Here is a 9,623-nt window from a genome sequence, read left to right on the forward strand (position 1 = left end):
TCAATGTCCATATACATTTTTATTATTTACAAGGACCTTTCACATACTTTTTGATCCTCACACCCACTCTGTGAGGTAGCCAGTTTCCGATATACTAATAAGGTATCCCCATAAACACTGAAAGATGTCCCAAAAAGTTTGTTCTTGAACCTGGTTTCCATGTATTTAAAAAATAAATAATTATTTCACTAACATGTGTTTCAGAAATTACAGTCTTTATTTTTAAAGTCCACCCTTCACAGTGAAGATAAAAAATGTCGGAAGTCCACCTTTGGATTCTGTTGGGATTCACTCTGACTAAGCAACATTTTTAGTTGAGAGAAGTGTTTCTTTGTTTTGCTCACATTCTTTGAAGAGCAACTGGGTATTGACTGTCCAGAGGTAGGTGTTCTGAAAAGAAACAAAACAACTCTTAGTTATACTGAGAAATGACAACTTAAAAAATGTTCTTCCTGAAGAGACCAGCAGATGGTGTAGTGGTTATGCTGTTGGACTTCCACATAGTTGATCAGTTTCAGTCCTGGACTTGGTAGCTTAAACGTCACATTGGGAGCTCATGTGTGTATGTGTGCCCAAAATCCTGAGGAGATTGGAAGAGAAGGGATTGCAGTGTGGCTATTTCCCTTGGGGAGTGATTTCTCGATTTCTGTCTCTCCATCTGTCTCTGTCTCTCTGGCCAGCATACGCACCATAGAAAAAAATCTCTCTCTCAAAAAAAAGTTCTTCCCAGTCCAGTAGGTGGTGCGGAGAGGCTAAGGTGGCTGGATTCCACATGGCTAACTCTGGTTTGAGTTTGAGACCTGGTGGGCTTGAAAATTATACCAGGCATGTGTGCATGTGTGTGCCTGTCCAAGATCTCAAGAGGAGAGTAAAGAAAGGATTGTGGCATGGCAATCTCCCCAGACGGAATTTCTCTCTCTCTCTCTCTCTTTCTCTCCAGTAAGCACACATATCCAGTTAGCAAAATCTTAAAAAAGTACTCTTCATGCTTAGCCTAGATAACTGCTACTAGAATCATCTAATCATCTATTATGTTATATATGGCCTTTTTTATACTCAGTGCAGTCATTCCCATTTTGTTAAGAATTTTCGCAACAGGCTACAGGCAACATTTAGAGGGTAGATTGGGTGGTTCTGGACAATACCTGAGAGATAAGGCTACAGATATTATGTTATCAAATATGAGTGCTCTTTAAGTCTGACATAAAGATTCATGACAGTTTTAAGCACAGACTTCTAAAACATTGCTTCTTCACAGCTCCAGACCATTTCTTTTCTTTTCTTCTTCTTCTTCTTTTTTTTTTTTTGGAGAGGTTTTTGCTATAGGGCGCATGCACTCGCCAGAAAGACAGAGATAGATAGAGAGACAGAAAGTGAAAAATTGCCGCCCGGGGCGATGGCCATGCCAAAATCCCTTCTCCTCCATTCTCCTCTCGGGATCTTGGGCACGCACGCACACGCGCCCGGCGTGAGTTTTAAGCCACTGGGTCCAGGACACGAACCGCGGTTGACTACGTGGGAGTCCAGCGACATAGCCATTACGCTAACTGCTGGTCCCAGACCATTTCATTTTTCAAAAGCAAAGGTTCTCTGGGAACCAGCAGTGAGCATAATGGCTATGTCGCTGGACTCCCACGTAGTCAACCGCGGTTCGTGTCCTGGACCCAGTGGCTTAAAACTCACGCCGGGCGCGTGTGCGTGCGTGCCCAAGATCCCGAGAGGAGAATGGAGGAGAAGGGATTGCGGCGTGACCATCCCCCCTGGGGGGTGATTTCTCGCTTTCTGTCTCTCTCTCTGTCTGTCTGGTGAGCGCACGCGCCCTACAGTGAAAATCTCTAAAAAAAAAAAAAAAAAGCAAAGCAAAGGTTCTCATGGAGGTACCATTCCATTGTATCTTTCCCACTAGAATATGAGCTCCATAATACACTGTAATTGTATATTCTAGTACATTTTAACAGGGTTAAAGCACATAGAAAATGCCTAACACTATCCAATGATTCTCCACCTGGTGTGTATTTCATTCCCTCTAGTTGTGTTCCATCCCCTCAAATCCTTTTAAAAGGTTTGTCGTTCTTCTGACTCCCATCTACATTGATAAATATGAATATCTTTCTGATTCCTGCATATATCTAAGTAATAGTCTGGTCTAAATATAACTTAACAGCTTTAAATAAGCCAATTTTTCTTTTATCTACATTTTTTTCTTTTTACTATATAGAAGTGAAATTTCTATGATGAATCTGTACATCAAACATCAAAATAATTAAACATGTAGAGAAAACTGGACTTGAAACCTTAACTGCTCCCGTTTTGTAAACTGCAAACCCAGTATCAAAATTTCAACTCAGTAAGTAGACAATCCAGTCCTTGAATTTTTTTTTGCTTTTGTTTTTGTTTTGTCATAGGGTACATACACTTGCCAGAGACAGGAGACAGAGAGGGAAAATGAGCAATCACCCTCACCAACCCCCCAGCAAGAATGGCCATACAACAATCCTTTATCCTCCATTCTCTAGAGATTTGGAGCACGCATGCAAATGTTCAACATGATTTTCAAGCTGCTGGGTCTGGGACTTGAACTGTGGTCCCCATGTGGGAGTCCACCACCACGCCACCTGCTAGCCCCAAATTTTCTGTTATGTTTAAGATACTGCCATACTCAATTCTCTTTTGTAACAAGATGTTCAAAAATTCCTTTCAAAGTATCTACGGAATTAAATGTATTGACTCATTGTGAATGACTTATGACGATTATTAAAATATGTATCTGGTCATATAGTTAATAATCATTTGATGGATCTAGATTCAGTTAGATTGCCACAGGAATTTCTGGCACAGGAAAGAGCAAAGGCAAAGGCTTAGAGCAGGACAGTAAACTGTGAGTAGTTGTTTTTCTGGCATGTAGGGGAATCAAGGCACAGTAAGAAAGGCAGGCAGACTGATGCCAGATAGTGAGGACTGGAAAACTAGGCTGGAGTATTTGATCCCTCTGCTACACAGTGAAGTGTTAAATCTTCTAATGAGAGCTGTGCTTCATAAAATCCGACTAGACATGTCTGAAATCAGGAGGAAAACCTATTAGGAAATCACTGTAGTAGTCCTAACGGGAGATGAGTAAGGACCTGGATGAGCACAGCAGCGGGAGGGAGGAAAAGGGGAGAACACATGCAAACGGCACAGAAGTAGAACAGGTAGAAACTTGTAATGAGAACCAAAGGAGCAGGGGTTACTGACTGTGTTTTAGGTCAGACTGTCTTTAAGGCATGATCATTCACAGAATAAGGAACCTAAGGAGAAAGGCATGTTTAAGTGGTTAGCTCTGGGGACATGATGAACCAAACTTTGGAAATGTAGGGCACTGGAGAATTATAATTAGCAAATGGGCCCAGAGAGAGGCTGGAAGTAGAGTAGTAATATACCTGGAAGTAACACACATGGAGATGGGAGTTGCTGATATGGGAGGAAATATGTGACAGTAGAGAAGACAATGGTATGAGGGAAAAAGGGACCAGGGCCCAAACTGTAGGAAATAGTTAGGAAGTGGATATTAAATAGAGGCAATTAGAAGAAATACTGAAGTTAACACCAGCTACTCAAATAAAGCTAATACATTGAGATACCTGAATATGGATGCTGGACTCTTGCCTTTGAAGCCAGACATATCGTGATTTAAGTTTCCAGAACTCGGTGTCTTTCTCTCTGGTGTCTTCAGGCTGAGTTTACTTGCAGGGGTGGCAGGATTGCTCTTCTGTGCTGCTAGAAAGCTTCTGCTTTTACCGTGATGTTTGATGGTTCTGTTGCATGTCTTACAAGTAATCAACTACCATAAAAATAAGAAATTGGTCCTATGAATTCTCTTTGAATTTAATCTAATAAACCACAGGTCCACTGAATTCTTATGTTGGGACTACCCTGGGTACTGCAGAGTAACACAGACACTGCCCTCTAGGAGCTTGCAGTACAGCAGTAGGAATCAAACGAGATAAATTTAAAATAAGACAATCCTCAACAAAACATTAATAGCTAAACATTGATATGTAGTTTAAGGTAACCTGTTTATTTGTTTAAGACTGAGTCTTACAATGCTGTGATCCTCCTGTCTCAGCCTCCCACCATGATTGGCCTTTAGGTGGGACAGGAAATCAAACCCAGGTCTTGTCCAGGGTCCCAGCCTGAGGAACACAGTACCTCAGCAATATGTGCCACCATGGCTGGGTCCTCAATCTTTTTAAAGATAATGAATTCTGGGGACCAGCAGATAGCATAATGGTTATGTCACTGGACTTCCATGTAGTCAATCACGGTTCAAATCCTAGACCCAGAAGCTAAAAACTCACTCTGGGTCTGTGTGCATGCATGCCCAAAATCTTGAGAGGAGAATGGAGGAGAAAAGGGATGTTGGCATGGCAATCACTCCCAGGGAGTGATTTCTCACTTTCTGTCTCTCTGTCTTGGTCTCTCCGGTGACTGCACACAACCTCTTTTTTTTTTTTTTACAGAGGAAAAAAAAATAATGACCTCTGTACTTCCTCAATATAAAACTGTTAGGGGAGGATTGGGGAGGAGAGTGGGGATGAACATCTTGGAAGGATGTTCTGTGTATTAGCAATAGACATTTAGTATCATTTACAGATGAACTTCAAGCCTTTTCCCAATGAAACATGGCAGAATATCATTGCAAATTTATGTGACCCCTTCAAATTCTTGATGATTCTATAAATACAGGTATAATTTAAAAAACCAAATGGATTATTGCATTCTCATACCTCTTCACTTCCTTCATTAGCTCTACAAATTGATTTTCTTTTCAGAATTCATTTTGCAAGAAATGGTCCATTTTCTAGTTAAATGTCTTTCTTCTACACATCTAATTTACAATGCACAGGACTCAGCCTATTCCTCAGCAAAATTAATACAAACTGGTTTGGGTGAAAAGTATTGTTCATGTGCAGATTAAAATGCAAATAAAATGTGCATATATACAAAGTCTATGTTGCTTTCCACTTTTTGGAAAGAGGCTATCTACAGAGTAAAGCAAATCGGCAACATGAACACACCCTAGCACATTTCTAGCTGACATCTGATTAAAATGTTAGAAAGCAAGCTTTGTGAGGGCAAGACACTGGAAGACAGTGAGGCAGTGTTTATTATCTTGCCATTTGAAAACACTTTCCAGGGCTGGCAGGTAGTGTGGTGGTTAAAGGCACTGGATTCCCACATGGCTAAGCGCAGTTTGAGACCCAGACTTGGTGGCTTGAAACTCGTGCTGGTCGCAAGTATGCATGCCCCAAATCCTGAGAGAATGGAGAAGGGACTGTGGCATGGCCAGTACCTCTAGGGGGTGATTTCTAACTTTTTCTGTCTCTCAGTGTCTCCATCGAGTGCACAAACCTTATAGCAAAAAATCTTTCTCAAAAAAAAAAAAAGTTTAATGAATGAACACAAGATTCACTAACTTTTGTTAGCATACAGGCAAATACACACTGACATGGGGAGGAAATGACTGAAGTGACACTGGTACAGTACCCGCATCCACCCAGTACTGCTGTATGAAGGACTACTAACTGAAAAAATAATTTACTGACAACCACGATTCAGGTGGAATCATATTGGTCAACTCAAGAAATCCTCAAATTTGTGAAAATAATTGTTCAACAATGAGATCTGAGAACAACCTGATAGCTCACAATGTTTGGTTTTAAGTAATCATGAAAAATAAAAGTAACTTTCTTCTGATGAAACTCCACTAGAAAAAAAAATTTTATGTATATATCTTGGTAATTCAAATATACTACTATAAATCTCATATTCAGGATGATTATTTTAAATTTATTATTTCTTCCCTGAGAGGGAGACAGAGATAGACTGGTACCCCCGTGGAGTTCTTACACCACAAACCCGCACCTAGCCCCAGCCAGCCATGCCATAGGTATGTGCGTGTATGTGATGTATACAGTGAGGCCTCAGGATGCAAACTTGGGATCTTCCCAGGTGACCCCACCATCAAGGAGCATTGCATTACTACTGCACTACCGTGGCTTGCCACTAGGACAATTCTTAGTCAACCTTATTTTAAGTGAAAGAAAGGAAAATTCTAGTTTATTCATACATACCAGAACTGCTATCTTACCAATATGCTTTTGGAGTCTTTGTACTTTTTCACAATTTTTGCTTCTTTATAACTGAGTGTATAATTTTTTGCTTCTTGATTAAGAAGTTTCTGTATTTTCGGTGTTAATTTGGCCTTGGGTTTGAGGCGCACTCGAGAGTTATCCAGAACCAGTAACTGGAAACAATATGGACACGTTTCTTCAAAAGTGCTCTGATCATCTAAAATTATATAAATGAATCTCATAGTCAGCAAATCAGAGTATTTTGTTATTTCCAACTGCCAACAATATAAATTTAAAAGTATATCTATATGTGAAGGTATACCTACATTTAATATGAGCATGTTTTAAAATTTTTAATGTTTTGTTTTAAAAACTTTTTTAGTCTGCTAGAGGGAACATGCACTCACTGCAAACAAAGAAAGAAGAAAAGTGAGAAAGCACCCACCATGGGGGAAGGTCACACACAGAAATTCCTCTCTTCCATCTCTCTCCTTGCATGTTCTTCAAGCCTCTGGGTTTGGGACTTGAATCACACAGTCAGTCATGTGGTTAAGGCAGCCAGCTGCCTTAACTGTCATGCCACTGGATGGTCCAGAGGAGATATTCTTAAGCAAACTCAGAATATAAAAATTTATAAACAAAAAATTATTTTGCAAAATAATTTCATTTATTTACTCCTTTCAGTGACAGGCAAGTCTCTGACCTTTGGTAAATAGCTCACTACTTGCTACTAAAAAAAAAAAAAAAAAAGGCTGTTATGTTTAATCAATTCCACCACACAAAACAAACTGCACTATGATTTTTTTTTTCTTTTAACAGCGCAATGAATATTTACTTAGTACCTCCTGTTGAGCACTTCGGTAAGTGCTGGAGTACAAGAGCAATATAAAGAGCTAAGGACTATGCTGTAATTTAGCTCTGCCAAATGTAAATTTCATTCATATTTACCCAGTGACTATTAAGTGCCAGTCATTGTTCTAGATGCCGGAGATACAGTAGTGAGCAGAGGACAGTAATTCATGGAGGCACACAATAAATATAACAATATCAAATGTTAAATGCTGAGAACTAATAAAGATAGTAAAGAAAATGAATTTAAACAGGATGATTAGGGAAGACTTCATTTCCCTGAGATGGTAAGCCATTTGAGAGATTGAGAGACCTGGCATGATCTAGCTCAAGATCACTCATGCTGCCAACTTCAGAATATACTATAAAAATGCATGTGATGGGCCAGCCCAAGGCCTGGTGATGGATGAATCTCATATGGCCTACCCTAAGGTTTTAATCCCAGACCCAGTATCTTGGGTGTTCCTATGTGTACCCCAAATCCCAAAGTAGGGAGAAATGGAGAAGGGATTGTGGCATGATCAAGTCTCACAGGGGTGGTGGGGAGGGCTTTCTGACTTAATTCCTCTTTCCAGCAAGCCCTCTAACAAATTTTTAAAACAGTGTGGGAGCTGTTGGCAGTGGTCAGAAGAGAGGAGGTGATGGGTGCTATCCTGGGCTGGGGTAGTAGCAGTGGATGTGGTGAAAAGTGGCTAGGTTTTGGATATACTTTAAAGCCAACAGGATTTGCTGGCATGTTGGCTTGTTGAAGGGAAGTGGGTTGTTACAGAGTCAAAAATTACTCCAGTTTTGGGCCTGAATAACCATAAGGATGGAGTTACCATTTACTGAAATAGGAAGAGCAGGAGGCACTTGGGGTAAAGCTCATGCTTGGACATACTAATTAGGTTCCAATGCCTTCTAGATATTAAAGAGATTGTCAAGAAGGCATTTGAGTATGAGAGTCTTAAAAGCCAAGAGACTGGAGAAAAACTGTCCCCAAGGAAGTGAGTATAGTGAGAAGTCCAAGGGCCACATCCTGGGACACTACAATATTCAGAGACGGGGAGATTAGGAGGAATAAGCAAAACAGATCGAAGAGTGTTGGCTTATGAGGCAGGAGGTGAATTATGCCTGGAAGCCAGTGAGGAAACTACTGTATTTTGAGATAATGATCCATGTGTCAAACGCCGCTAACGGTCTCAAGCAATGAGGAAAGTGAGTCGCCAGCCTTCTCTTTTAGGTTATTCATTCTGAGCGCTGTGCGGAATGGAGAGCGAGGCGCCTTGAGCCCAACCCGCAGCAAACGGTGTTCTCCCTACCGTGTGACGAACTGTAGGCCCAACTGTAAGAGAGGAAGGGACTGGTGAGGGGCAGGCACACCTCCCCGCCGCGCGACTCCCGCCTCCCTTCCCGTCCTCTTACAGGAGATAGCGGGCCTGGCCCGGGCAGCTCTCGCGCAGGCCCCGCGCCGCAGCCTCCAGGTAGTGCTTCCGTCTCATGGCCTCCTCGCCAGCGGCTCTCTTCCTACTCGGAACACGCACGCAGAGAAGCCGGAAGTCGTCATCCCAATGACGCCGACGATGGCGTCAGAGTGCACGCACCCTCTGGAAACAGGCTCGGTAAGGCCGAGTAGTTCCGGTGTCCTTCGCGTACCGTTTGTCTAGCTCGTGGTCCCGCCCCGTGAGACCTCGCGTCTGACCCGACCTGGGTGAGCTGCTTGGTCAGGCAGGTGTAAGGTACAGCGTCTGCCATTTCTTCAAAGCGGACAGCAAGTGATGCAAAGCTCCCGTATTAGGTACACTAGTGTTTTTCCACGGCATATGTGCCAGGCATTTTCTAAGCATCTTATCACATAGGAACTCATTAATCTTCACGATAACCCCATAGCATAGGTGAAATGCTACTTTATCATATAGATAAAGTTTTTGTTTCCGTTAACACAGTATATCAGTTCAAGATTCTTTATTCTGTTTCACCCACCAATAATGCAGAAAAGGGAACGTTCGTGTGCACACATCATACACACACTCCCCCTGCCTCCCGGCAGGTTTTCCTTTGGCGTTTCCTCTTCTCTCTCCTCTGAGCACTACACACCTGTATCTGGATGCGAAGGATTAGCATCTGTACTTGCATTGCAACTTGTCCCCCAACCTTTCTTCATCTGCTCCTAGCATCATCACTGTTTCTTTTCTGCCATTTGCTGCTGGTCTACCCCAGGTCCTGCTGGCTCTTCACCAGAAACAAATCACTTACTCTACTGACTCCTCTGCCCCACCATGACCACCCTCTACGGTCTGTGCCCCTACCACAGTTCCTACCTTCTTTCCTTTTCCTTCACTTACCTTCTTTCTTCAGAGGGCAGCCTTATTAAAAAAAATTTTTTTTGACTGGACATAGAATGTTCTTTCTTAGAGCCCTCCCAAGGGGTCTTCGTTGCACCTGAAATACCAGACCAGGCCAGAGTCTCCAGGGCTCTCAGCAGTTCACTGCCCCAACCTCAGAGCTCAGCCTATCCCACCTGCCCACTTTTACACTGCTCTTTTCACACTGGCTTTTTTCTCTGTCTCTCAAACATGTCCTGCTCAGACTTACTCCAGGGCCTTTGCTGTTAATCTCCTTTGAATTAGAATACTTCCCATCTCTGCTTTTCCTCATCATTTGTAGAAGCCTTCCTTGACT

At 42.1% G+C, this 9,623-nt stretch overlaps 1 protein-coding gene across 2 annotated transcripts; it reads right to left on the bottom strand.

Moving 5' to 3' along the window:
• Positions 1-8,522, bottom strand: RMP24 (ribonuclease MRP subunit p24). 2 transcript variants are annotated; one of them, XM_006150522.2, is made up of 5 exons: positions 8,367-8,522; positions 8,264-8,286; positions 6,131-6,330; positions 3,621-3,820; positions 1-390 (listed from the first exon to the last, which is right to left on the bottom strand). In XM_006150522.2, exons 1-5 carry the CDS (start codon positions 8,441-8,443, stop codon positions 237-239), a joined length of 654 nt encoding a protein of 217 aa, XP_006150584.1. In that variant the 5' UTR covers positions 8,444-8,522; the 3' UTR covers positions 1-236. The 2 variants fall into 2 exon arrangements, with proteins under 2 accessions (XP_006150584.1, XP_006150585.1); XM_006150523.3 differs by lacking the exons at positions 8,264-8,286; positions 8,367-8,522 and adding an exon at positions 6,559-6,620 and having other exon boundaries at positions 6,131-6,286.
• Positions 8,523-9,623: the final 1,101 nt, after the last annotated feature.

Source organism: Tupaia chinensis, unplaced genomic scaffold (assembly GCF_000334495.1).
Source record: "Tupaia chinensis unplaced genomic scaffold, TupChi_1.0 Scaffold000290_1, whole genome shotgun sequence".
Lineage (NCBI taxonomy): Eukaryota > Metazoa > Chordata > Mammalia > Scandentia > Tupaiidae > Tupaia > Tupaia belangeri.

Excerpts from the sequence above, each read along its gene's own strand:
- RMP24 (XM_006150522.2), bottom strand. The coding sequence starts at position 8,443 with ATGAGACGGAAGCACTACCTGGAGGCTGCGGCGCGGGGCCTGCGCGAG. Across the intron at positions 3,821-6,130 it reads AAGACTCCAAAAGCATATTG|TTGATTACTTGTAAGACATG; the intron begins GTAAGATAGCAG and ends TTTTTATGGTAG. Across the intron at positions 391-3,620 it reads AGTCCAGCATCCATATTCAG|AACACCTACCTCTGGACAGT; the intron begins GTATCTCAATGT and ends GTTTCTTTTCAG.